This window comes from Poecile atricapillus, chromosome 3, assembly GCF_030490865.1.
Source record: "Poecile atricapillus isolate bPoeAtr1 chromosome 3, bPoeAtr1.hap1, whole genome shotgun sequence".
In the NCBI taxonomy this organism is placed as follows: Eukaryota; Metazoa; Chordata; class Aves; order Passeriformes; family Paridae; genus Poecile; species Poecile atricapillus.
The window spans coordinates 62,025,357-62,053,144 of NC_081251.1; the positions used below are offsets into that span (position 1 = coordinate 62,025,357).

At 43.0% G+C, this 27,788-nt stretch overlaps 2 protein-coding genes across 4 annotated transcripts; both read left to right on the forward strand.

The window, feature by feature from the left end:
- The first annotated feature begins 217 nt into the window (after positions 1-217).
- On the forward strand, positions 218-8,882 carry TAGAP (T cell activation RhoGTPase activating protein). Of its 3 annotated transcripts, none has more exons than XM_058836833.1 (10): positions 218-320; positions 753-837; positions 947-1,000; positions 1,577-1,643; positions 3,087-3,259; positions 4,307-4,468; positions 4,913-5,022; positions 5,709-5,904; positions 6,420-6,537; positions 6,726-8,882. In XM_058836833.1, exons 2-10 carry the CDS (start codon positions 811-813, stop codon positions 7,901-7,903), a joined length of 2,085 nt encoding a protein of 694 aa, XP_058692816.1. In that variant the 5' UTR covers positions 218-320; positions 753-810; the 3' UTR covers positions 7,904-8,882. The 3 variants fall into 3 exon arrangements, with proteins under 3 accessions (XP_058692816.1, XP_058692817.1, XP_058692818.1); XM_058836834.1 differs by having other exon boundaries at positions 3,090-3,259; XM_058836835.1 differs by lacking the exons at positions 6,420-6,537; positions 6,726-8,882 and having other exon boundaries at positions 3,090-3,259; positions 5,709-5,913.
- A 10,736-nt stretch (positions 8,883-19,618) lies between these two features.
- RSPH3 (radial spoke head 3) lies at positions 19,619-27,295 on the forward strand. The gene is made up of 8 exons (XM_058835932.1): positions 19,619-19,740; positions 19,896-19,986; positions 21,299-21,428; positions 21,958-22,103; positions 22,623-22,826; positions 23,887-24,049; positions 25,113-25,199; positions 26,621-27,295. The coding sequence occupies exons 1-8, from the start codon at positions 19,652-19,654 to the stop codon at positions 26,809-26,811; spliced, it is 1,101 nt and encodes a 366-aa protein (XP_058691915.1). The 5' UTR covers positions 19,619-19,651; the 3' UTR covers positions 26,812-27,295.
- The last annotated feature ends 493 nt before the right edge of the window (positions 27,296-27,788 follow it).

The window sequence follows — 27,788 nt, forward strand, 5'->3', positions numbered from 1 at the left end:
TCTCATCTTTTCCATCCATAACAGCTACCAGAACTTCATTTTTTTTTCTTTAAGGGAGGGAAAAACCAAAAAAGTAGCTCCTCTAAAAGGAAAGAGGAAGCCAGAAATTTGGTAGTGTCTCAGTCCTGCCCCATGATGCTTCTTCCTGCCTGTGAATTTCCACCTGCCCCTTCTGCATATATAAGGCAGCACACGTGGTATACACTGTTTAGTCGCCTGCCTCTGTGCAAAGGATTAGTAGCAGTGGGGATTGATGCTGTTTCTTCTCTCCTTTGCAGTTCAAGGGAAGTGAAGGAGCTCTGGCTGGACTCACTTCTTGGGTAAGTACTGCCTTTGAAAAAATCTGTGGTATCACAGTTGAAATCAGTGGAGAGCTTCAGATGCAGCTGCACAGAGATGTACAAAAATATACATGGGGGAGAGGTGCACTCACTGCTAAGCATAGCTCATGGGCAGAGCTGAATTGCTCAGCCTTGGGTGTGCAGATTAATGACCATACATAGCTGTCACCACTTGCTCACTTTTTGTATGGATTAAAAATGGAAAGCTGCTTTTATTTTGTTTTAATCAGGAGGCAGATAGGGCAGCAGGGCTGAACGCCCTCTGGAGAAGGGTTTTATTGGAGAAGGGTTTATTTGCATGGGAGATCTTGCTAGTTCAGGATCATACATGCTAGATAAGCTTGCAGAGGAGAAAGCCAAGAAGGGTGAAGTTTTACAAGACTCTTTGTCCACTCCCTGTTCAACAAACAGGCAAACAAAAGGACTGAAGGAAACCAGAGTGTCCAGAGCTCCTCCAGTCAAGCTCCTAATGAAAGTGTTAAGCAGCTGTAATACTGTGAGTATCTTAATTATTTCAGCTCAGTGAACATAGTGACTTTGAAAAGCTCTGATTTCTAAACCACAGTATTCAGTTACTCACGCAGTATTCTTGTTTTCTTGCCTAGTCAAAGACACTAAATGCTGGGAACATGGAGAGTCTGATTGAGTGCCAGACAGAGGTAAGCAGCCCTTACATTCTCCTGGATCCTTCTTGGGTACTGGTGTGAGGTACCTTAGCAAAGTAGGGCTGGCTCCTCCAGTAGTTGCCAGCTGCCTCCCCTCACCCAGGAGTGGTTCAAAGGCAGCTCTGGCTGCGCTGAGCAGAGGGAGCAGGGTATTGCTGTGGGCAGTCCATGCATAACCCTGGCTCATGAGGAGCTTTGCTCAGGCATCTTGCAGGCTTCAAAGCCATCAAGGCTCCCCAGAGGAGTTTAGGAGGAAATTTCCAGTGCCAGGGGAGGACACAAAAAACGGAGGCTGTGTCCAGCTATGGCTTCTCTGGATCAAAAGTGTGCTTGAAAAAGCACAGGGTTGTGACCTGCCAGGCAGGACTGGGGTGTCTGGCTGCATTTTACCACAGACTCTTCTACTGGGCAGCAAGGCAATGTCAGTCCTGGCCTGAGGCAGCTCTTTAGCAGGTGTTGGGCTTGTCTGGTTATTCCCCAGAGCCTCCCCAGATTTCTGAGGAGCTGCAGCAACTTGCTGGTGGCTCTCACTACTGTGGCAGCTCTGTAACCCTAACATACTTTTTGCAGGCTGATGCCAAGAAATGTCCCCTGTCAGCCCCAGCAGATACTGAAAACGGACTTTGCCTCTCAAACGGTGAGTTTCAAAAACAAACTGAGGAACTACCTTCTTATATAATGTTGCGAGCTGGCACTTGTGCAAAACCACCCGAAACTGCCTGCTCCCCCTTCCGGAGAACAAGCCACAGTCCCCATCCATGAGAAGGCTTAAGACCTGGAGTGCCACTCATTTGAAAATTCCTTCTTTCCTGTATGTTCCGTGGCAGATGTGACAATGCTGAGTGCCAGAGGTCTTGTATTCCTGTTCGCATGTCCTCAGAGTCATGTTTCATTGTGTTCCCTGGTAGCAATGGGAAGTAAATGTGTTTCTTCCTCACTCAAGCATCGCCTTTAAGGTGTGGCACTGCAAGCGAGTACTGAGTACTGTACCAGCTGTTGCACACCAGAGCAGATAAACCCGCTTGGCAGCAGCACCAATGCTTGTTTTTTCTCACCATGCAAAACCTCAGCACCCGTAAACAACCCAGAGCAGACAATAAACAGGACAGGGTCAGATTTGGAGCAAAAGATCATATCAGACCAGTTTTCAGGAGTTTCAGAAGCTAATATTTTATATTACACTATAATGTTAGGTGACTTTCTCAGATTTTTTTAACCCCTACCTACTAAGAGCTTATCTTAAGAGGTCCTGAGAATTTCTCATCTGGATAAGACAACTTCATTTTGGAGTAGAAGGCATGACATTTACTGCAAATTTGCAGAAGGTAAATCCTTTAGAAAGCTTTCTCACAAAATGTTTCTTCTCTCACTGTTTGTGAAAGGGAAAAAAAAGGCACACCTCACCCCAATACAACTATCCTCTTCAAATTCCTGACCCTCCTCTTTATGAAGCAGGTGCAAAACCCATGCTAAGAGATTTCTAACCCTGAAGCTAGTGAGTGCCTACTCTGATGCTCTCATCCTCTGGAGCAAGAATCACATTCCACTGCTGGGGGGCAAGCACTAGCCCCAGGAGCATTGTCATTAGAGCTGGCTCCAGGGCTGGCAGAGCTGGAGCCATATGTTTTCATTTCAGGCTGTGAAAGATATCAAAATTAGGAGCCCCTACTTCAACTCTTGTCCTAAGGCTGGGGCACAATTAGACCATGTAGTGAAAATTGTTGTCGTTGCCAGCTGCCCAAGTGGTATATCTACCTCAGATTTATCAGAGAAAGTACTGCAATATCAAAAATCTCTATAAATATTTCTATTTCTGTTCCCATTCTCTAAGAAGAAACAGTGGCTAGAATGTAAAAAACACCCAACCCAAAACAGGAAAGGTGGTGGCCTTAGGGGGATGGCCACAGTTTTATGGTTCAGGCAGTTGTTTCCCTAGTAACCACTTAGTTGTCTCTCAGTTTCTCACTGTTTGGTTTCAGTTGTTTCAACATACATCTCCGTATTGCACACAGATGAAAGATGACATAGTACTTTGTTTTTTTAATTTTAAATAGATCTTTTGTTTTCCTTTTACTTGCAGCAGATGGAACAAAGAAAAGAAAGAAGGTGATATCGCAGTCATTTACTCTGAGAAGAAGCCTTACCAAAAGAAATTCCTCAGGACAGCTAGACTTGGATGCCAAAGTCACTCTGTTTGGCCATCCTCTGGCACTTATCTGTGGGGAAGATGACACACTGCCCCAGCCAATCCAGGTAAGGAGGTTATAGTGGAACTGTTCACGAAGGCCTGGAGTGTCAGGACAAGGAGGAAATGGCTTCAAACTGACAGAGAGCAGGATTAAATTGGACACTGGGAAGAAATTCTTGGCTGTGAGGGTAACGGGTCACCCAGAGAAACTATGGCTGCACCATCCCTAGAAGTGTTCCAGGCTAGGTTGGATGGGACTTGGACCAACCAGGTCTAGTGGAAGGTGTCCCTGCCTATGGTAGGGGGTTGGAATGGGATGATCTTTAAAGTCCCTTTCAGCCCAAACCATACTATGATTCTGTGATATCTCTGACTTCAGTGTGAGGCAGAATACTCTGTACTTCTGCTGCATCACCTGGGAGATGATTTTTGGTGTTTCCCCTACACACACGCTCTGATAAACTCAGGGCTCATCCCAGATGTAGAAAGAGTCAGTTCTAAGGATGTTTTCCAGCTCACCCAACTTTCACTGGAAGGTAACATGGAGTGTAGAGAACCCAGGACCAGGAATGGAAGATCTGCTTCTTAATATAAACATCTGTGATTTTAAAGAAGTAATTTAGATAAGTCTTTCAGCAGCATAAACTTCCAAGGATTTCTATATTTCCATGAAAACCAAGTGTCCAGTTATGGACTGCCACAAAAAAAATATCAAAACAATATCTTCTGGGTAATAATGGTCTTGTAACAGTTCTTCTACTGAATTGGCTTTCCCGATAGACATGCATTTGTCTCTACTAAGTAGTATTTGCCTGGCTTGTGAGAGAGGGGATGTGAACTAAGATTTAAGCCATCCCTTGCTTCCTTCTGGAAGTAAGGATGTCTCCAGGGAAGTTAGTGGAATTCATCAGTTAAAAAAGAAGCTGGATTAGGGGAAAAATCAAGACTACTTCCCATGTAATGTACTTAGAACAAGAACTAGATACTGAACTAATCAGAGTACGGTGTATCTCCAGACAATTTTTCTTCTGTTTCTAAAGAAATGCTCACCTGCTAACTTCTTTCATCCAAGTAACTGTTCTTCCATTCCTGTCTGATTTTTTCCCCTGCAGGATCTCCTAGCCATATTATATATGAAAGGACCTTCTACCGAAGGGATTTTCAGAAAAGCTGCCAATGAGAAAGCACGAAAGGAGTTGAAGGAGGACCTAAACAAAGGCGGGGATGTTGATCTGAAAAGCAAATCTGTGCACCTGCTGGCCGTGGTTTTAAAGGTGAGTAATTCTGAGCTACACCGGTGGGAGGACATCGCTAGTATGCACTGGCCCAGCCCAGTGCTGTGAGCTGACCTAGGTGGGACTCTTGGCTAAATCCAGAACAAAGCCAGACTGAATTCTTCAAGCTTAGGAAAGTTTGGCCTTTTTCATCTGATTGTCAGTGCTACTTGTTGGGCTGCTGGTTTCCTGAGGAAACGTTTTGTCTTGCTCAGCATTCTCCCACAAAGCAATAGTGAGATTTATGGGTGAAGAAAAAGCAACTGAAAGCTGGATCCTGTTACTATACAAGTGCAAGTGCATTTGTGCATTGCACTGCTCTGTCAGTGCTGATGGTCAGGTAGCTCAAGTCAACCTGCCTCCTAGAGAGCCCAGGTGACAGTAATACTCTCTCTGTGCTCAGGGGTAGTGTCAAAGCTTCATCTAAATCTCTTGGCCTTTCAGGACTTTCTCCGAAATATTCCCTCCAAACTCCTATCAGCTGACCTCTATGAGAAATGGATGCAAGCTCTAGAGAAGCCAAGCAAGCAAGAAAAAATTGAAGAATTGAAAGAGTAAGTTTGTCAACCAGGAAATTTTGCAACCAGTGCCAATGTAATGGAGGGCCTGGTAGAGGCTAAAAATGTCTTCCAAATCAAGAGTCTGTCTCATTTAAAAGTCTGTAATTTATACCAGACTGCTATTGCTATTGGGTTTTGTTTAGAGGGCTCCAGCAGCAGCACTTCCTGAAGTTATTTGAGATTGTTTTACGAAACCAGCAATGAAGGAAGAGGGCAGAGGCTGCAGTGCCTCGGCTAACATGGTCACAGTACTGTGGGACAGGCACTGACACAGAGCCTTCACATCTGCTGGGGGTGAAGTTGGACACGTGGTGACCACTACCATGTTTTGCTCCTCAGGAACAGGAGGTGTGGAGGCTCACTGGGAGTGCTTTGAAAGACTCACAGCACAACCACATGAGTTGGGAAGCCTCCAGTGACATCTCCTGATGTCATCCCTTTTGTTCCAGGCCATGGGCTTCTGCAATGCTGCCTTTCAGTCAAGATCTTGTAATTAAAGGTCTCATAATTAACCATGCACTCAGCTGCAGATGGGGATTTCTGAAAGACACGGAGAGCACACACATGGCCCTGACTGGAGGAAGTGGTGTTGTACTATGTTAAATTGAGACTTGCTCAAATCAAGAAGAAGAGGCCACTGCACCATCAATTAACGTCACATTTTGTTTGTGTTCACGCAGGGTGGCTGACAAGCTCCCGAGACCAAACCTCGTGTTGCTCAAGCTCTTGCTCGCTCTGCTCCACCACATCAGCCAAAATGCTGAGACCAACAGGATGGACTCCAGCAACCTGGCCATCTGCATTGGCCCAAATATGCTGAGCCCAGGGACGGACAGCGCGCTGCCGCTGGAAGTGCAGAAGGAGATGAATGACAAGGTGTGTTGAACTCACCAAGCAGCTGTTCTCTCTGGGGCAATTTAGAGCTATCCATAGGGATTCCACTGCCATTGCAGCTGCTGAACAGAACAGCACCCCTGGATCTTGGGGGTACCCCTCAGCTCAGGTGTCCCTCAGCCTGCGATGGGCTGGGCCAGGCTAACCCTCATCTCGCCTCCTCTGAGCAAAAGCAGCAGCTGCCCTGCAGCCCCCTAAGTCACAGCTCCTACAGACTTTGCATGTGGAGGGCAAGGGGCACCCATGGGCATTGTCACCCCTGGGCCCTCGGGCAGTGAGGCCAAAGCTGTGGCTGATCTTTTGTCTGTATTGGGGCAGCTCCATTTGTCTGCAGCATCAGGCCTTATCCTCCAAGGTGGCCTCACCCTTGGACTTTAAGCCACGATTTTGGCAGAAGCCACCCTGCTTTGTGCTGTCCTTCCTACAAAGACAGCAGGCAGGGTCAGGAAAGAGTCTTCAATATGTCTTAACTGAAATGGGCTGTTTTCTGTATGCAGGTTACAGTGCTGGTGGAGTTCCTCATAAACAACTGCTTGGAAATATTTGAGGAGGACATTGCCTTCCCTGCCTGTGCCTTGGCTGAGGAGTCACCAAATCACACAGACAGATCCACAGGTATGAGAAGGGATTGGGGTGTTGCCAACTGGGGCTGCTGGGCCAAATTATTGAATTTGATATGTGAATATATCTGTGGAAACATAGAGAGCTCAAGATTGTTGAAGCCCTCTTCTGAACCCTCTCTGTGTAGCTCTCTTTCATCCTCAACTGGTCAGTGAAAACTAATGTCTGCTTTTTCCCCACAGAACAACTCTGTGCAGCTTATCAGAATGACTCTGCCTATGACAGCCCAGATCCTGAAGCAGAAGGCAGCCCCTGTACCTCTGAGATGGAACAGGCCAATGGGAGGAGTGCTACTGTGAACAGAAAATATCCAACAAATATCTCTGCCTCTTCACTGACTAATTTCAGAAATGACATCAGCACAATGGACAGAAGGTACTCAGAGTCAGACCTGTCCTTCCAGAACTGCCTTGATGACACAATAAGGAAGCAAAGGCTAAACAAAAGTGAGGACAATTTTCCAGTTCAGCAGAAACAGCTATGGATGGAGGCACTGGAGGAACGTCTTGCAGGCTTACCTTCACAGTTATCAACTGACTCTCTACCCAAAACATCTTCCAGTTGCTCCCTGGAGAGCTCTGATGGCTCAGTTTTCACCAGCTCCCCAGTAGTTTCACCCTCCAGTCCCAAAAAAACCTTTTTAAATAGGCCTCAGTCCTTTTCTACCAAGGCCACTGGAGACTGCAGTACACCTAGCAGAGAGATCAAAAAACATTCCATGTCATTCTCTTTTGCAAATCACAGGAAAACACTAATAAAAACCCAGAGTTGGGGGCCTGGAAAAACCATATTTATTCAGAGGGACAGTTTCACAAAGAAAGAAGATCAGTTCTCCTGCAGAATTGTCCAGGAGGACAACCGTAGTGATGACAAACTATTGCCTGTGGAGTATCAGCAAAGGCCCCGTCTCAGGTCAGTTGATGAAGTGTTCAGAGAGGTAGACCAGAAAAACCCAGGAAAACCACCCTCTTATGAAGAGGCTGTTAAAAACTGCCTGACCACTAAAGTTCCTTCCCAAAATCTCACGGTTCAGACTCTGAGATTAGCAGTGTCAAACCAGGATGTTTTGCTGCCTCATCCACGCAGCCACAGTGCACAGGACACAGCACATATGGACCTGAGGGATCTACGCAGTGCCAGAGTTTCTGCAACAAAGGATTCTGACATGGAAACTGAAACCTTCAGCATCAGTGTAGGAGTAAACTCCCGTGTGAATTTACCCGTGACTCCAGGAGTCTACCGGATGAGAGCCATGTCTGAGTCCTGTCAAAAGAACAAACTCGAGTACGTGGCTAGGAGGTGCAGCCAGCCAGTTTTTGAGGTAGAGCAGATCCAGTATGCTAAGGAGTCCTATGTTTAAAAATCCTGTCCCTCCTCTTTGCACTGTACAAAGTAAATATTGTAAAAATAGTCATCTTGCTAACCATTTGTAAGATTTTACTTTCAAGAGACAAAGAATAAGCTAGCTCTGCATGAACTATTTTTTTCTGAAGTGTCAGTCAGCTTGACATGTCACATCCTTTCACCACAAGAGTTGTTGCTGGTGAAGACCTGTGTATCATTATGTAAAAATGTAAGTTACTATGCTGTACATAACCTGTTGTGTGGGAATAGTAGTTAGCAGATGATAAACAGTGTTGTATTTGTTTTTCTGAAATGACAATTAAAAGGTTGGCAGGTCCAAAACATGTCTCACCTTCTTTTTGTTTCCTGTACGGTCACAAACCCTGTACCATTTTTCATGTGTGTATGTGTGCCAGGCTGATGCAGTGCTTTGCTGATTTTCTGCATTAAATGTGGTCTGGCAGCTACCCTAATGGGGGAAGGGCTATTCTGTCATCTAGGCCACTTCAGCACTCTTCCATAAAACCCCTGTACCTGCCGCCATTCCATCTTCCTGCTTGCTGGTGATAAGAATGATCTGACCACTAAGCAGCATTAGTGTTGTACACTGAGCCCGGGGTTACAGCCCTATGAGGTCATTATGGGAATGTATGAAGTAACCCTCATGTGTCCTGAGGTGCTTTTAGACTAATTAAACTGGACAGATGAAGAAAGGAAAACCAAGAAAGGAAAAGAAAGAAAGCAAACAAGAAAGCAAGTAAGAAAGAAAAAATGAAAAACCAAACAAAAATTCCTACAACAAAATATTCTGGATTCCACATTTAAATAGTTAAAGCTCGTTAAAAAAAACCAGACAAAAAAGAAAATACTAGGTGGTGTCCTTATAAACCTGTAAAAATGACTGGAAGTGCAATGTGCTTTTACAGCTCAGCATAGCCTTAAACCAGGAGCAGGGAGACGTTTTTCTCCTGTGTAACTTCACTACAATAAAACATTTTCCTGCATGAATGCTTAAGTGTCCATTGTCTGATTTTAAAATGTCCAGGCCCTACATGTACTATACCTACTTTTATACTATTCTACAGGTACTGCAGGTCTGCTTGAATGGTGTAACATAGCTGAGTAGCAGGAAGCAAAGTAAATGACCAGCAGCGTCACTGCTATTGTTGAAAGAGGCTGCAGGCTACAAATCCCTCTCTGTCAGGAAAACAACTTATACTACCATGTAACAGCAAGTAAGCTGCCAAGAGGTGATACTGCTCCAAAAGTGAAACACATTAAAAATGGCACACCATCTTCTCAGGGATTATGTTTTCCAGGTGTAGGTGTTCCGATGACACAGAGAAAGGGGAAGGTGGGTGCCTGACCTGACAGAAGAAATAATGAGAAGGACCATATTAGCAGGCTGCAACTAGTGAAACCATCACTTCTTTCAGCCACCTGAACAGTGGCACTCTGCTTCCAAGCAAGCTGAATGAGAGGGCTCTGATGCAAAAGGTGTTAACATTTTTCTTGAACCTGCATCTCCTGGGTCACAGGACCAGTGAGGCTTGAGAATCTCCTGTCCAACCCCACTTCTCAAGCAGTGTCAGATAAAACAGGTTGCCCAGGATTGTGTCCAGATAGTTTTTGAATATTTCCACTGACGGAGGCTCTGCAACATCTCTGGGCAATCTATTCTCGTGTTTGACCAGCCCCACAAAGAAGAAATGTCTCCTTGCACTCAGATGGAATTTTTTTGTATTGTATTTTAATTTGTGTCTATTGCCTCTTGTTCAGTATTAAGTGGAATTATATTTTTCTTGTGGAACAAACACAGGCATCTTTCCCATGTGGCACAACAAGTATGAAGAGATAGTCCATGTGCAAGTGAAAAGGCTCAGAGGCCACAAAACAGAAAACACAAACCTTGAAATGTAATCAAAACCCAATACAGCTCCTTTTTTGTTAAGTGACTGATTCTTCTTTGACTGTGAGAAGACTAAGTCTCCCAAGAAGATTCCTGCTCTGTAACCACACCAGAAAACCCAGGGTGAATAAGCACGGTCACTTCACCAGAGATGAGGAAAGTCTCTCTTTAGGTCTAAGGTATCCTAAAACATATATGTCAATCCCACTCAGAAAACTTACCTGAGCTTAAATATTCATTATAGATGAGTCTAAACCTTCCAGCTCCTGGATAAGAAAAAAACATTTGGAAAAGATCACTTTCAACTGGTGGAGGAAAAGGAAGAGAGAGAAGCTCTACATATTGTTAACAAAAAAGGGCTAAGGTGAAAAAGCTGTATAGAAGAGTGGCCTCGTCCCCCTCATCCTGCTCTTGCATTTCTTCAAGTTCAGGGAACACCATGATTAAAGAAAATCTGAATGCAAACACACCCCAAAAAGTATTTACATCATCATTGACAGATAACTGTTTTTACTTTCTTCATCCCTTCAGACTTGACTGTTTAGTCAGCATTATTTTCATGTCATATCTCTCCACAGAAGTGATTTTTCTTCTATACAGGCAGATAAGAGACCTCAAAAGACTAGAATAACGCAGGAAGTAGAGAACTTTGCTTTAGCACTTAATTGCCTTTGGCTCAGAAAACCATTTCATCATGCTACCAGCCCACCCTACCATATTCTAGGATCCAGACCAATTATCCTGGACTCTAAGAGTAAGGCACTCCTATATCCAACAAGTGGATTATCTGTTTTACAACTCGTGCGCCAAAGCTGCCTTTGATTCCTCAGCCAGAAAGATCAAACACTCATTTACAACTGGGTCAACTGGAAATGGGTTTTGATAGAAGAGTTGAATGATGAGAGTCAGCCTTCCATTCTCCACAAATTTCTCTGTCATCAGTATTGCGCCACTTGCTTCACACACAGAATTTTCTAATTAAATTTCATGAAGACACTCCAAACATGAGTTTGGAAGTAGGACTGGGAGAGGAGAAAAAAGCAATATTAAAGCAAAAAATCAAAGCCAGTGCCTTGTAAGACAATGCTGGAATTAAGGCTGGTGATTCAGCTTGAGTTCTGTTCCTTATGTTTGCATCCTGCTGTTGTGTTCAAACAGGTGGTGCACTCTGTTCTTCCCCACAGGATGCACCTGCACCAGTAAGGAAAAAAGGTTGTGCAGCAAAAGAGAAAATTTTAGTTCTGGCATTCCCCAGTACAGTTTGACTAGCAGACGTCCAGGTTTTGGTCATATACCTGTTTCATTTGCTATGATGTGAAGGAACAAACAGAACAACAAAGGAGTTCCTCATGGAATACCTCCTTCCTTAACCATATTGAGCATCAGGAAGTGGCAAACTTGTTCCCTGCCAGTTGAATTAGGATGGCAACTTACAGAAAAGGGATGATGGCATCAACTGTATGTTGGAACATTAGTGAAGACTGAGAGAAACATCATGCCTGCAGGTTTCACAACCATTCAGACCACAGACATTCATACACTCAGGTGCAGACTGCAGACGTAGACACATACATTTATTTATCTGTATGCCAGGCTTGTGTTTCTGCACAGTCTGCAGAAAATGAGGCACAGGCTCCTTGTGTCTCATTTCTCTGAATTCCTGGGACTGAATTGAGTGCACGTAGAACAAAGGTATTTGAAAGAATGTGTCCCTTCAAGACATTTGGATATCTTAGGACCATAGGAATTTCCTAAGGCATCAAAATTACAGATACTTAGGTTGTAAAACCCTTTCCCAAAGTCTTCTCTGACTGTGATATAAGATTAGACTCCCACCTCACACATACATGATATATTTAAATACCTTGAATGTAGGTCTCTATAATCTAAGGCTGACATTTTTACTGCCACCAGAGAAAGAGTAACACTTGTTATTTTAGGCACCATCAAAGTCTTCTTTTAGGTACCATCTAAGCCTTCAGAAGAAGCCTTCTTGAGCAGGTATAGGTTCTTATGCTTTCTTTCTGCTCCATCCCACCATAGAAAACTCTGACTCAGATTTTATCTTTTCCGTCCTTGACCCCTTATCTCTGTCTCATTTTCATTCCTTCTCCATTCCCAGCTTCCATTCCTGACTTCATCAAGCTATTTCTCTTTTAAGTGAACAAGCCCCAACCTTTGACTTGCTCTCAAAATCCCAATTTCATTTCGTCTCCACCCCTAGACCCATTTCTCTCAGTCAGCCAGTTTTATTTTTCTCCTTCCAATTCTTCCACATTTTCCCATCTTATCTGCACTGGTTGTTATTGCAGTAAGCCCCATCAAGACTTGCCTAGTTTCAGTCCTGCCTTGCCCTGCCTTGTTTTATTCTCTCTACATACAGAGAATCAGAATGAGAGAAGGAAACTCCCAGCAAGCTACAAGAAAAAAAAATACAGAATTCATAAAGTCCAGTGATGACCTCAATTCACAGCTGTAACCATGGAAAGCCTCAGAATGAACCTCCCATGGACAGAGGTCCTTGAATTTTTGGGATTTTAGAAAGCAGTCTGCACATCTCTTGTTGTGTGGAAATATGGACTGTCAGCTATGATGGAAGGACATTTGGAGCTAGGTTAAGGTGAAATAATGAATCAAAATAAGCTGTGTCCTCTGTTCCTCATGAAAGCAATGCACAAACTAGGATGTAACTGATATTTTCAATAACTTGTTCATGTTCTCTGAGAACAGGAATTGTCAGTAAATTTTTTTTTGCCTCTGCAAGCAAGGTCTTGGGGCAGAAGCCTTATCAGCTGTCTGACCTCTTTTCAAAGCTATTATCTGAGTGGCACTTATTTCTAGGAACTGTGAAAATTAAAAAGATAATGAATTCACACCTGAGGAAGAACAACTTCTAGCCACTTAGCAATGATGCACAAGAGAATTGTTACTGCCATGGTCACTTTCTGTGATAGCTGCCTCAACATAACCCAAGAAAGCCCTTCACTGGACACAGTCAGAGAACAGAACCGCTGCTCTATGTAAGATCTTTCTTCTGTATCTTCCTCCCATGATGGCTACCTTTGTACCCTAAGCACAAGATGCAACACTGGTGTACTGTTCGCTGGCACAAAACCAAGGCAAAAATATTAGTGTACAGAATTACACCAACCTTTTTTGCCCACACTTTGTATTTAATATTTACAACATGTACAGCTGGATTTTCCTTTTGTGTGTGTGCGTTTGGCTCTTCAGAGTTCTTTATACTGCATACATTATGGTGAAATAGGATTTGACATTTTCTTGTTTCAACATGGTGTAACTGGTGAACAAGACTGCACACCCTGCATTGACAGGTAGTACTAGGGAAGGTAGAGCATCCTGTTGGTCTTCCAGAACTCTGTTGCTTTTGAGACCAAACCACTCTGTAGAATGTGACTGTGGTCCACAATTCTGGCACTTATAATAAAGCCAAGAACTTTGGAGTTTTTGGTTTTTTGTTGTTGATGTAATGGGATTGTATCTCTTCAGCCTTTTGCTTAGAACTAGATCTCTAATTTCTTGTAACACTAAAGCCAAAATGGATAGTTTGGGGATTCTGCTTGTATTATGTATACCTTAATGTTAAAAAGCTAATACTGATGCTGAAAGCTAATAATAAAATTACTGCTTCATAGTTCAGTTCCATATTATAGGGAGTTCCACACATGATGGTTTTTACATAATGGCTCCTCTTGTAATATTGCTATCAAATGTCTTCAATTACAGCTTGAAGAAGTATCACAGCTGATAAGAACCCCATCTGTGTTGTTTTTTATCTGAGAAGAGGAGTTCTTATTTCTGTACAGACTGTTCTGGTTTTGGTGCTCATACATCACAGGAGACCAGGTGGCTTGCTGCAGCACAACATCAGGTTATTCCCAGGTTGACTCATTCCTTGTTCATAAACTGCAAGTGACAATTTGAGCTTCCTATCATACCCATGCAGGTCTCTTAACCTGAGAAGACATTACTTTTTACTGCAGTGAGGCCACTTGGTATCACAGGGCTAAACTCTGAACAAATAAGAACATGATGCTACTCTGGTAGAATGAGTCAGACCACAGTGAGTGTGGCTACCACGTATTTCCAGGAGGACAATTTCTGACTACAGGAAAAGGAAACCCAGCTTGGGTAGGCGTTCTGGTTACATTTTTCTCTGAATTTTGTTAGCAGTCAGTCCTTATCACATGTGTCATCAGAACAGAGTGAAAACTTTAGAGGATCTTCTGAAAGCTAAAAATTCAGGAGAGGGAGCAATTTTTAAATAAAAGGTCAGACAATGATAAAGAGAGAGAAAGATCCACAGGAAAAGGGGCAGCCATTGTTGGAGAAGTGATATAATCCTCATATGGACAGCTGACTATCATATACATAGCTGTCTTCAAGTCTCTGTGGCAGCTAGGTAAAAATTGTTTTTTCTGACTTTCTGTTATTAAGAAATACTAATTATCGAATAATGTTTTTTCTATAAATCCATTGCTTTTATTGTTTTAATCATTCTTTCCCATTCACTGTGATAAATATATCAATTTAAATCTCACTTCTGAGTGAAACCCATTCCAAGTTCTACCTGTTCTTCTACAAAGCGAGAGAAAAACACAGATTATTTTCTGTTTCTAACCTGAGGTGTCAGCACATAAATCTGAACAAATGGTTCATAAATTCTAAACACGGTTAACTCCGTTGAGTTCTGCTTCCTCTGCTAGGTAATAATATGAAAAGGTTTCTATGAAGGGTTTCACACTTTCTAAACAAAACATTCTCTTCAGCCAACAAGTCTATTTAGAGAACTTATCCAACGGCTACTCAAAACTCTTCCTTCCTACAACCCACAAACCTCCCACCAACTTCCTCAACAACAGTTCATATTCAAACCCTGCACCTTCAGTATCCCACAGGTCATGCTGAAAATTATAAAACTGTGTTTAAAAAAACTTAAAGCCAAATCCAAGCAGTTTCCAAGTCAGGTGATCAGAGAAGATGCTCTTACAACACAGATTAGAGATTTTTTCTGTTCTTCCACATGCTTGCTGCACAGCTTTGGGCCATGCAATTTTCTCTCCATCATAAACATTTAGCAAGTGCACCTGTGCAGCTGTGCCTGTGATTTACCTACTGGATTTCTTCAGCACAACTGATGACCAGGTGAGAAAGCAACCACAGTATCATCCAACAACTTTGCAGGGCTGTACTCTGAGGAGTACAGAGTGTTACATGATACAATAAAGAGATGCACACCTATCTTGTGAGCTACAGACACCATAAGACATGGCATTTGAGAAATCCTTGGGTGTGAGAAACAGCAGAGCAGCCACTAATTTTCCATAGGTCATCAGGGTGGATGATCTTCAGATAAAGACCAGAGACTTGAAGTTAGAGTGTTCAACATCTGGGTCTGCTTTTTCCAAAAAGCCTCCTACCCAGTGCAGTTTTTGGATTTTGCATTTTATCTCAAATTAAGCACCGGTGATACTGATCTGCATCCCAGAGATGTGATAAAGGGCAATTTATACCAAGATGGATGAACACCAAGACTACAGTGAAGGAGCAACAGAAGCAGATCTGTCTTGTTTCTTACTCTGCAAGTTTAGTGCAGTTGAACAACTTCTCTCAATAGAATGAGATGCAAAATAAGGCAGAGCTTCCTAGGGCAAAAAGATAGAGTGGGAGAGCCCTGTTCAAGGCAGGGAGAGGTAAAAAGGGGGTGGAGCAGGATAGCAACCCACAATCTGAGCTTAAACAGGAAGGTCACCAACAATTGATTTTCCATTTGGCAATGTAATGAATGATAGTTTAAAATTCAGTGTGCTCCACTCTCTGAGATGCTTTATCACCCCTTCATAATCTTTTCTAGTCACTCTCTCTGAAAGCACATGGTGACAAAAGGCAAGAATGCAGCCCCAAGAGCAGGCTTGTATCACTGAAAAACAAAGCTTGTTTTTCAAGAAAACAAGGGGAACATGAAGGAAAGGCAACCTAGGGAAAATGGTGCTGACAGTCAGAGGTAAAGTGATAGGGGGAAACAGCATTGTAAATTTTGTCTGGAAACCATGATTAGTAAATACTGTTTTTTCACTAGTGTTGGTGAAATTAAGGTCTTGAGAACTGAAACTTTCTAGTTCTGCCCAACCCCACAAACTCAGAACTGGAGTAGAGAGGAAGCTGTGCTGCTACACAGAAAAGGAAGTTTAACAATTTGGGTTGAATATATGAGTGATAGGATCTAAATTTTTTTCTATTAATGTTTCTATATCATTATTAACAACCCTTATTAAAAAATATTGATGTCACCAGCAGAACTCGAGTTTAGCTCAGTATTTATTTCTCCTTCTATGTCTCCCATCTGTCAAAACTCCCAGGTTGGCACATCATGTTTTTTAAAGCTGTGTATCTCCCTGTTAGGACCAAGCCTGTTTATCTCTCATGCCCTGAGCCCAGCACCCATGAACAGCAGCAAAGACTCCATCTGCAGGCTGGCAGACACCAGTGATACAACACCGACACAGTAGTTGCTAATTTCTCTGATCACATCCCTGCAGCAAATTGAAACAGGTTTCAGGGCATGTCTATCAATTGTTCTCTCCCGGTATCAGGACAAATAGTACATATACACCTCACTTGGGCTCTGTGTTTTTTTCATTTTTGCAGTCACACTGACAGCTCTCCATGTCTGTGCTTTTTGTATTTCCATCAGACATCTCAGGGCATGATGATTTCTTGGATTTTCATGGTTATTTCATGCATCTTCATCCCTGGAGATTTTCAAAAGCTGGCAGGAGAAGGCCCTGACCAATCTGATCTATCTTTGTAGCAAGAGGGTTGCACTAGAGACCTCCAGAGCCCTTTTCAGTATTGATTGCTCTGTGATTCTTTGATGTCTACTTGAAAGCAATGGCATTTTGGCTTCAAAAAGTTACTTTCAAGACTGAGAGATCCGTGCCTTTAACTGCAGGCTCAAGGGGGTAAGAATCACAGATTAAAATTCCGTCTCAGGACCATAGAGAACCAAATCTAACCCATATTTCATGCAATTACACAGTTTTACACCAGGGAAGCATTCCTGTGACTTTATAGCAGCCATGGTCCTACTCCAGACAAAGACAATATTCTAGGAAGGCATTATGCCCCTTCCTGTCCTTTTTTGACAATTAAGCATTGCCTAGGTCCATAAACCTCCTTCTTTTCTTAATTATGAAATGCTGCAGAAAGTTAAGATGGTGGAAACTGGGCTCAGCTAGTCTGCTCAGCATTGTATTATGTAATGCACCGTGGCACAAGGTCTCCCAATCTAGCAACATCCAAACTAGAGCCCCAGGAAGACCCAGGATCAGCACTGTAGATCCCTTATATTGTATTTCGAGGTGTCATTCACTAGTTACAGATGCATCCCAAGTGCTGCAGGAAGTAGTGGGTGTACATCTTCTGTTACTACACACTGACACCTTCACATTTGCTTTGCTTTGTATAAACTTGTTTCACATCTGAAAAAAGAAAGCCAAGGACATGCCATAAGGCATGGTACAGTGCCAGGAAATTCTCATGAAAACAAACAAAAAACCAAGTATGTTCAAGGCCTTTTAACAGACCCACAGCAAACCTGGAAGGAGATAAAGCCCTCGTTCTGCAGCTTTCAAGTCAGCTGAAAGCTCCCTTCAAAATACCTTTCTTAGCTGCCATATGGGAGATGGGCTGATTCATTCCTTGCTAGCCAGGCCCATTTCCCAGGCAGTACCTGTGGCACTGAGATTGTGTAGATCCAAGAAAATCCTCCCAAGAATATGTGAAAAAGACATTGCTACTGTAAGATCCAGAAAACAACTAACGGCAGAAATCTGATTACAATCAATGTGGTTTTGGGTCCTGTTCCTATCAGCCTTGTGATGACACAAAGTGTTCCAGAACTCACCAGGTATTCTTAGCAAAAAATCCCCCCAAACCAAAACACACACACGCACAAAGCAAAAACAAAAACAAACCAAACAAAAACCAACCCCAAAACCCACTACCTCCACCCCCCCAAAAAGAAAAAAACAAAACAAAAAAACAGCATAAAAGGGAGCAAGGGAGAAGAGCAGGCTTTTTTCTGGCCATGGCTTTTTCACTTAGAAACCTGCAGAGACCTTTGCACTAAATTAGTAACTGAGGAGGTAGCAGTGTTTCACAGAGATAAAGAGGAGAGCTGCTGCCATTCAACCAGTGAACATAACAGGTGAATAAGAAATTATCCAAAAAGTGAGACACCAGCTGAGGCCAGCTTAACAAAATTAACTTGTGATGCAACACCTTCATCTTCACAAGATTTGTGGTCAAGAGGGAACAGGCAGCTCCTCAGGAATCCTTGCTTCAGTGGTTACAGGCTGTCTTCTTGCTGTCTTCCTATCCAATCCATTCTAGCCAAATTTCTAGGGTTATTCAGGAAGCACACTCTCGATAGCTTTAAACTGATACTTTTAAGGCTATGCTGCAGCTGTTTTTCATATGAAGAGAAACACCACATCTGTAACAATCATGCAAAGGTCTACCCAGATTTGAAGTGCCCAGTCTAAAAGCACTATAGCCAACTATATAGCCAAACTTAAATTTCCAGAATTTATGAGTCAGGTCTCCAAAATCAAAGGATTATATTGGTTCTGGTCAAATTTAAGGACCATAGTGCTCTGACTTGGCTGGACTGAGAACCCACTCATTAACTTTGCTTGCCCAGACACAAGCAAATACCGAAGAACTGCTCTCCCCTCCTACCCCCGTGACACTTGCACTGTACTTCTGAAGACCCATGTTCGCTTGTCCCAGCACCCAGCCAGCAACAGTGCAGTCGGCACAATTCCCATTCATCTATTGACTCTGAAATCTGGACAATAATGAATTACAAAAATATTAAAATATTCTTCCCCCCCCCCCCCTTATCTCCCACACTTGGCTTTTTGGTAGTTTTTTTTTTTGTTTGTTTGTTTGTTTTTAGTTTGGGGTGGGTTTTTTAAACTTGTTTTTCCAATAGTTTCTCCTGCTCCACAGCTTTCCCCACGCCTTTGAGACCCCCTCAGGGTTTCGCGACCCCCAGGCCAAGCTTTGCACGCCGGCAGATGGAGTTAAGCCAGCACCTCGCGTTTCCCTGGGAAGCTGCGGGTCCCGGGGAGTTATCCCGGAGGCGAAGGGAGGACGGTGACACCTCGCGGTCCGAGCCCTCACTGCCTCGGGCCCCGCGGCGCTGCTGCCGAGCACGAACCCGCCGTGGGTCACGGTGCTGCTTCCCCAGCGCCCGGCGCGTCCCAAGGCTCGGGCTGCGTCCCGGCGGGAACAGCTCCGTGAGGGGGAAGGCAAAGGGAAAGCTCTGGGGGGACCTGACCGCGGGTTCCAGTACCGGAGAGCCGACAAGAGAGCTGGAGAGGGGATTATTACGAGGGGATTATTACAGGACAAGGGGGAATGCATTCAAACTGGAAGGGAGTAGATTTAGATTAGATGTTAGGAAGATGTTGTTTGCTGGGAGGGTGGTGAGGCCCTGTAGCAGGTTGCCTAGAGAGGCTGTGAATTCCCCACCCTGAAAGTGTTCGACGTGGGGCTGGATGGGGCTTTGAGCACCCTGCTCTAGTGGGAGATGTCCCTACCCATGGATGAACCTTACGGAGCCTCCCAGCCCGAGCCATCCCGCGACCCCCGTACCGCCCGCGGCCGCCGGCCCGCGCATGCGCCGCGCGTTGCCCGGGAGACGGACGCCGTTACCGCTGCCTCGGGCGCGCCCGCCCCGGGCGGAGCCGGAGCCGCCTCACGGAGCCACCGCACGGAGCCACCATGGTGCCCATCCGAGCGTCCGAGCTGACCCTGCCCGCCGACATGCCCGCCGACGTGCCCTACAGCTTCTACAGCCAGCCCCGCTCCCTGGTCTCCCGCCCCAAGTACCGAGAGCAGTCCAATAACGAGACGTGAGTGCCGGTGTCCGGCGGGCCGCTGCCCCGCTGCCCTCCGCGCCTTTCCCCTGGGCCCAGCTCCCCTCCCGAGGAGCGCAGCCCCCGCCGCCCTGCCTTTCTCCCGGCGGCCGGGGGAAGCCGCAAGCGGCGCTGTCTGTGCTGTGCCGCAGGGAGAAGGGCCCGGGGCGCTACGGTAACATCATGGTCGACCCGAGAGTGGTGCGCGGAAATGTCCTGTCCGTCCGGCCCCCCCCACCGCAGGTATGGGCGTTCTTTAAAGTGCATCATGCTACAGTTGTCTTGGAAAGTCATAGGTAGGGCAGCAAAGGTGTTCCTCATCTACAATTTTAACTACCAAAGCTGTAATTTTACTTTCCATGTTTCACATAGTCACAGGCTCTCCAGTTAAACCAGCCTGTGACTGTTTCCAGCTCTTCTTTAAAGCACTGAGTTTCATATTAACTTCCGCAGTTCTGATTTTTTTACCTCACATTAAGTGCTTGATGCCTTTGTTTTCCTTGTCCGTTTCTTTACTGTAATGGTCCTGAGCACAAGTCATTACTCGATAATCTGTTGTTTGTTATCATACGTAAAATGTCATCAGGGAGAATTGCAGCTCCTGGGAAACTGAGTCGTGGGGTAGACTTTGGTTTATTCTACCCCAGAAGCAGAGCTAACTATGGTTTATTCTGCCCCAGAAGCAGAGCTAAATGGTCCAGCTGTATGTAAAAGCTGCTTGTGAGGATGCCAAAGTGTTTTGTTTGTATTACTGCTATAGCCTGATATAATAGTAACTCATAGAATCTTAGAATGGTTTGGGTTGAAAGGGACCCCAAAGATGATCTAGTTCCAACCCCCTGCCATGGTCAGGGACATCTTCCACTGGTCCAGGTTGCTCCGAGTCCCACCCAAATGTGATACTTTGTTTTCAGAGAATATTTCTACATAGATAATTTGATCATATATTAGTTTAAATAAGTCTGTATTTTTAAAAGCTACTGTTTGAAAATAACTTTGTGTTGTTCAGTTGCCATTTCTTAGAGTGAATTATATGTGAGTTTTGTTTAAGAAGTTTAAAGCTGATGTTTATCTCAATCCATAAGTAGAATACTGAATTTAAATGTTATTATGAGTTTCTTTTGTTTCATCAGCAATAATTAGTCCTATAATTTTTATCTAGCAAACAATTCTGTTCATAATATGATAACTGGAGTTAAGTCCATTTGACCTCTCGAAATTTGAAAACATATCATTTTAATATACTTTATCTAACAAAGTTCTGTAAACAATAATCACTTTCAAATAAGAAATGAATTAATTATTACTCTTAGCATGAGATGCCATTATTATGTGCCTGTAGGCAGCTAGCATAACTTATTCATTTCATGCCATACAGTCTTTAAGTCCCCTGAAAATTTAGGGCCAGGACCCAGGAAGTAAATCCAAAGTACTAGATAGCTAGCATTAAAATCAAAGAGCAACCTTCATTTTTCTGTAGGGGCAACTGAGTACCATTTTCAAGTGCAAAGTGTATTCTTTTTTGTGGGTGTTTTTCTCCTTCATCCCTGCTCAGAGTACCCATGAGGTTAAAAGGCAGAGGAGAGCACAGAAGCAAGGACTGGCCAGGAAGCTTACACAAGAGCAAATTCAGCCGGGAACACCAGAGCCTGTGGAGGGCAGAGAACATGTTTACGTGCAGACAGGTAAAAGGCTATATTTTTTTTATATCTGTCTGAAAACAAAAGCTTGCTGATCTATATTCATTTGCTTAATTGGTGATGAAGTTGGTAGAATCACACAGTTTCAAATCATAGACTGCTGGAATCAGAGGTTCTAAACTTGTCTAACTAGTGACATTTTCCCAGAAGGTCTATTTTTCAGTGTACATCCTTGAACACTAGTCAAGACTGCTTCATTTATTCTTTCCATTTTCAGTATAATCAGAGAAATTTCATGTATGCTTAAAATTGAAGGTTTTAAAACTTTTGCTTAAGATGAACTACCATTTTGGGAATCACTTCCATGAAGTGCACCTAACATTACAGAGAACACAGCATCAGGTGGCCTTTCCAGCAAACTGACCTATGTTTTGAGAGGCCTTTTTTCTAACTTTGTAGAAAATATTTTATTGCACTCTTTGGATGTAATTCAGAATGTAAAGTCATCAAAAACAGCTGAAAGCTAAAATAGAAGGAATCCGACTTAGAGTATTAATTGTGCTTTTGTTTCTAGAACTGTATTTGGAAGAGATTAGTGATCGGATAATAGAGGTTGATGGAGAGTGTCAAACAGATGAATTTTTGGACAGACCAACCACTCCACTCTTCATACCAGCCAAAACTGGAAAAGATGTGGCCACACAAATAGAAGAAGGAGAGGTATGAAGTTAGTCCACAAGTGCTGTCAAAATATTTCTCCTTTACAAGACACATTTCTGATGCAAAATTAAATAGAAACAGAAAGGAACTAATCCTCACAGAACATGCAAAAAAACCCCAAATCCAACTCACCGATGTCTGCTTTGAGGTTAGGTGCAAAATTAAGGAAGATGTGTCTCCATGTGCACTGGTTTGGCTGCTTTCAGCTAAGCGATACAGTGTTGAGGAATGCTCTCTTCTCACATGTCCAGCCCAAGAAAGGGCAGAGAACACAGAAACAGTGTCTGGGTGAGTGCTCAGTTACTCCCTGTGTGGTGTCTCAGTCCAGCCCACTCACCACTTAGCCCCCAGGAGCACTCATGATTCTCTCTGCCTTAGCTGACACTGGTCCCTCACCTGCACCTCTCCAGCCTGACTTCCGTACAAGGGCTTTGTTCATCCTCCTTTTGTCCTTCCCAGTCCTTGTGAAGAGTAATTGTGATCAAGGGACATTTATCTGTTTCTGACTCCCATCCTCAGCTGTTTGACTTTGACATTGAAGTTAAGCCGATCCTGGAAGTGTTGGTTGGAAAAACAGTTGAGCAGGCTTTGCTGGAAGTCATGGAGGAAGAAGAGCTGGCTCAGCTGTGGTCACATCAGCGTGCCTTCGCAGAGCTACGTAATGCAGAGTTTGCTGAATTGCAGCGCTTGGAAGAGCAGGACAGGCGAATCAGGGAGGAGAAGGTAGGACTTCCTAAGGGCAAAGTCTGTCTGAATATTGTCAGAAGGGAGAAAAATATTTCCAGTACTGAATGACAGGCTGTGATATAAGCATATAGGTATGCCCAAAAGGGTACTGTCAGCTTTGATATACCTTAAAGCATTTTGATAACATACAGCTGCACTCTGCCACTTGCTCTCATACAAGAGCACCACACTGTTGTGTTTATTTGGAGCAGTCATGATTACTTGGCGTAGTTGGACACCTGGACAAAAGGCCAAAACCAACAGCATTTTCTTCTGTACTTGGTACAGCTTTTTCTTAAGCCTTTTTGTTATAACAAGTGCTAAACAAATAGTCAGAGTGCTTGGAAGTAAGAGAGATACTTGGTCTTTCACACACAATGCATGCTTTACTCTGTGTGCACACAAACATCTCAAGATTGCAAAGTATTATGCTATATTTATAATATTTAGTAATATTTAGTAAATAGGAATAAACAGAAAATGAAGGCTTTATTAATTACTACTTTCTAGTCATCAGCCACTATATTATACAATTGTATAATTGTATTTTCTAATGTTTTCCTGAACAAATTTGAGTTTTAATTTTTTTGTACATGCAGTAGGATATAATATTAGAAGATAAAACGTTTAGGATATACTAATCCAAATTCATCACATTCCAAGCCAAATAACCAGTTTGATCTGCGATAATAAAGCAAAGAGTTGTGAGATTAATGTATGCAAAGGCATCAGGGAAGGGTTTCATTTGGCCAGCTGTGATGCTCTTATTTTACAGACTTGCCAAAATCAGAAAATGAATGCTACACAAATGTGTTTTCCTGAAATTTGGGGTATTTTAATACTCCATAGATTAAGTACAAATTTGCTTTCAAGCAGTCTTCCACATGAGAAATTTCAGTGGAAGTTAGAGGCTGCAAATACCAGGTAGAGATAATAATCTGTAGTTTTTACGTCCTTTTCTATTTATGGGACACAGACTATGATAATTCTTCAAAGTCTAGATCAAAGGAGTCACAGCTGAAGGCCTCTAAGTTTACATGCATAATTGCCTTGACAGGAACGTCGCAGACTGGAGCACCTGGAAAAGCTGCGGAAACAGAAAGAGACTGCAGAGAAAATTGCAGCTCGGGCATTTGCTCAGCGTTACCTGGCTGATCTCATTCCCTCAGTCTTCAACAATCTTCATGACAGTGGATTTTTTTATGACCCTATAGAAAGAGGTTTGTTTTGTTTTTTCTTTTTAAATATGTAAAAAGAGTGAAGTAATATAAAGCTCAAAACAACGATGAAACATAACATATTATCCTATTATTTAGAATAATGTTGTAAGACTTTATTCATTTGCATTTGTGGCTGAACACAAAAAAACATTGTTGGTCAGCTGTACAAATAGTGAAGAATAAGCAAGAGCTGACAGTGTGACAATGAGAAGAGCTACTTTGGAACTGGAGAGAAATAAATGTGTGGCTAGGGATTGGGAGAGAGAAAGATCCAAATTGAAGTACATGTGTTTTTATAGAACAGACGAAGAAATCAGTATGTCATTCTGAATATTTTTGAATGATGATCAGAGCAAGTGACAAATTAGTCAATTAGAATTAGGCCCTGAAAATAATTTTGGAATTGTATGTCACTGACTTCCAAGCCCTTAGAGTCAGCAGCATTTCTTATGAGCTACCTTGCTGCACCCCACTTCACCAGTCTCCACACAGGCACAGACCACAGCTTGGGAATGGTTACACTCTCTCCAGGGTAAATCATGGGGTCAATGCAGAAACTGAATGTGTTTTGCAACCAGGGGAGGCTTTGGGATGACAGTGTACAAAAAGTATAATTTGGGAAATACATAGGCAAGCAAGAGCTTCTTAGTCAGACAGAACAAATGCTTTCAGCAGACCAGAAGCCAAATGTCTTTGGAAAGCAAGGCAGGAAATGTTATTCTCCTGACTTGTTCAGGATAGTTATTTGGATCTCGCTAGAACATGACTGTGTATCTCATCTGTGCTAAGCCTTTCAAGGGTGCCAGACCTCTTTGAAATTAACTGCAGTTGAGAGGACTCTGCTCTGAATCTATAATGATCATGAACCTCAGTAAAAGAAGATGGAGATAAGAAACCAAACAACATCTGAGAGATTTCATCTGACTTTACAGAGAAAGTGCCTTTTGGCAGGGGGAGTTCATCCCTTAATTGTTGTAGCAAATAAAAACAGCCACCAAGTCCTGCTGGTCATCCTTTATAAAGTGACATTTTCCCTTTGTTTCTTCCTGCTAACCTCTTACAGATATAGAGACAGAATTCCTTCCATGGCTGATGTCAGAAGTGGAAGAAACACTACAGAAGAAGGTTCTGGGAAGGACGATGCTTGACTGTAAGTTACCAAATCCTGGAATGTAATCTGCCTGGTATTCTTGGTTGTTTTTTTGCTGGTCAGAACAAATGTCACATTTATATGGTTATCGTTGGTCAAGGTAGGAAGTGTCATTTTAGGAAAATCTCCAAGTACCCATGGCTTTTTGTGTTGGGGGTTTTGTTTGTTTGTGTTTGTTAGTTGGTTTTGTTTGTTTTTTTATTATATTAACATGCTTAATGTTGGAAAACTACTAGTACATACCACTAGGTAACTGATTTTCAGCTGAAACAATAGAAGTGTCAGTCATGCTGCACTGTCCACTCTCTTCTGACTTTATACTGCTTGAGGTTTGTTAACACTGGGAAATACTACACATATGTCAGGAACAGAATGGTTAAAGAACACAATTATTTTTTTCTGCTATAAAGCTTCTACTTCCTCTGTGTTACATAGCTGTAGTATTCAACACCATTGCTGTAGTATTCTCTGTAGTGCACCTGATTGTGCCAGTGGGAACAGAAAAGCCCGTCTTGTGTACTGCCATGTGTATACCATGAAAGTGTCTTAATTTGCTTGTGTAATCTTCCAGAGCTATGGATTATTCTCCTACACAAAAAGAGGATGATGGCAAGCTATGGTTGACTGGGAAGTGAGGTGACCAATTTTTTCATCACAACAAGGGCTTGTCTCCTTGTCAGTCAATAATCATGTCCTTGTGTTTGAAATAGATTGAAATATCAGTCTTCTTTGGGCTAGTTCAAGCTAAATATTTGGGCTCTTTAATTTGTTCAGAGGCTGTATTTGAAACACCTGAAAAATTCTGTCTTGTGCAGAAACACAAAAGCATGGTGTATGTGTGCCCAGCAATGTGCTCCTAGATCAAACCATTTGTTACACTTGCATTACATCTTCATTCCTATAGTTTTCCTCTTGCTGAGTTTTTGGGTTTGTATTACAATGGTGTTTGCTTCCTTTGGTTTATTTTTAGTTTAATCAGAACCCCGAATTTTATTTGTGAAGGTATAATATGATTTGAACAACTACAGATGATGTGTTAGGTATTTTATGTTGATACATGTACCAGTATGTACACTCGAAGATCACTTCTTCATGTAGCTCTTCAGAAGGAAGGGAAAATTCTCTTCTTTTAAGAAAAAAATATTGTATGTGACTACTGAATAAACATTCTAAGGAGAATGGTGCTTCAGGACACAATATTGATGAGAATATCTATCATATTCTTGTTAATTCTGTTTAAATTTTTAACCAGGTACCATTATCTTGTTCCAGTCCTTAAGTATTTCTTCATTTTTAGAGTTATTTCAGGGTTCTTACTCTATTTAAGGATTTATAGGTCAGTAATACAGATAAAAAAGTAATAATCTCAAATTACAGGGTTTTTCCTCTGTGGTTGTAAGTGGTGGCTGTCTCTGTTTCAGCCTTGATTCGTGTGGTGGTGGAAAAACGCTTAGATGAGTTTAGCCGGCCACCCCCACCTGCTCCGACAGAGGCACCTGCTGAAGAGCCCAGTGCAACAGATGCAGCTCCCCAGGTGTCTGATGAGGCAGATGCTGATGACCAACCAGTTGAAGAGGAGGAAGAGACTGACCAGCCTGTTGCTGAGGAATAGCCTTCAGATTCCACCTCTTCTCAGTTAGAAAAATAAGGTCAAGAAGGAGCAGTGGATTTGGAAACTGAGTAACAAACAGGCAAGTCATCAAGTAAATGGAGACCAATGGCTTAGAAATAAGGAATTAATTCCTATCTATTTACAGGTATTGTGCCCTAGCCATGCTGAAGGATGAACCTAAGCAACAGTAAAGCATTAAAACATGTTTTCCATATGCTGGAATTGCTGATTTCAGGCTGCTAGAATCAAGAGAGAAGTTACAAGTACAGTGAATGACATGGAAATTCTGTCCCCTTTTACACAATCCAGTCCATCAAAACCTGTGAGGTTTATGGTTGAAAAGTAATGCTGTCCCACACCAAGGTCATGAGAAGGATGTTAAGAGCATCATAATAACCTTTGCAAAGGCTTTGATAATGTTCTTGGAACAATATTTCTTCACTTTCCTTATTTTGAAAGGTAGTTACTACAGTACTTAAATAAATTTATTTTGACTCATGTTAGTCTTTTCTTTCCTCACAAACTTGAATGGATGTCTCAGCAAGTAACAGAGCCAAAGCAGCTGTTCCTGAGGCTTGTCAGTTTCAAAGTTACCTGGCCCTGGGAATTTCTGCCTATGCAAAATCCCCCTCAGCATCCTCTTTTGGAGCCCCTCCTGGAGGTCCGGGGCTGAAGCTACACGCTAAGTAGTCTCGGTTTTCTTTGTAATCGTCCTTTCCTGCCGGTTTACTGGGAACAGTACCAGACATGACTGACAAAATGTGCCTTCCCTGCCGTGTGTAGTTAGTTGTTCGTTCACGGGCCAGTTCCTCAGGTGGGGCAGTCCCCGCACAGAGGTACATCTGTGCTACATGGCAGCACCACCGTGTCCTTGCTGGGTCAGTGTTCCCAGCAGCAGCTGTCTCCGGCAGCAGGTAGGGCCGCAGGGTGGCCAGCTCTGCACGTACGGGGGTCTGCAGCTCCTGGCTGTGTGCGGG

What these genes read in the sequence shown, in the direction of transcription:
- TAGAP (XM_058836833.1), top strand. Translation starts at nt 811, where the DNA reads ATGAAAGTGTTAAGCAGCTGTAATACT. An exon ending in AAAATTGAAGAATTGAAAGA is followed by an intron (nt 5,023 to 5,708) that starts GTAAGTTTGTCA and finishes GTGTTCACGCAG; the next exon opens with GGTGGCTGACAAGCTCCCGA. An exon ending in AGAAGGAGATGAATGACAAG is followed by an intron (nt 5,905 to 6,419) that starts GTGTGTTGAACT and finishes TTCTGTATGCAG; the next exon opens with GTTACAGTGCTGGTGGAGTT.
- RSPH3 (XM_058835932.1), top strand. Translation starts at nt 19,652, where the DNA reads ATGCCCGCCGACGTGCCCTACAGCTTCTACAGCCAGCCCCGCTCCCTG. An exon ending in CACAAATAGAAGAAGGAGAG is followed by an intron (nt 22,104 to 22,622) that starts GTATGAAGTTAG and finishes TCCCATCCTCAG; the next exon opens with CTGTTTGACTTTGACATTGA. An exon ending in TTATGACCCTATAGAAAGAG is followed by an intron (nt 24,050 to 25,112) that starts GTTTGTTTTGTT and finishes AACCTCTTACAG; the next exon opens with ATATAGAGACAGAATTCCTT.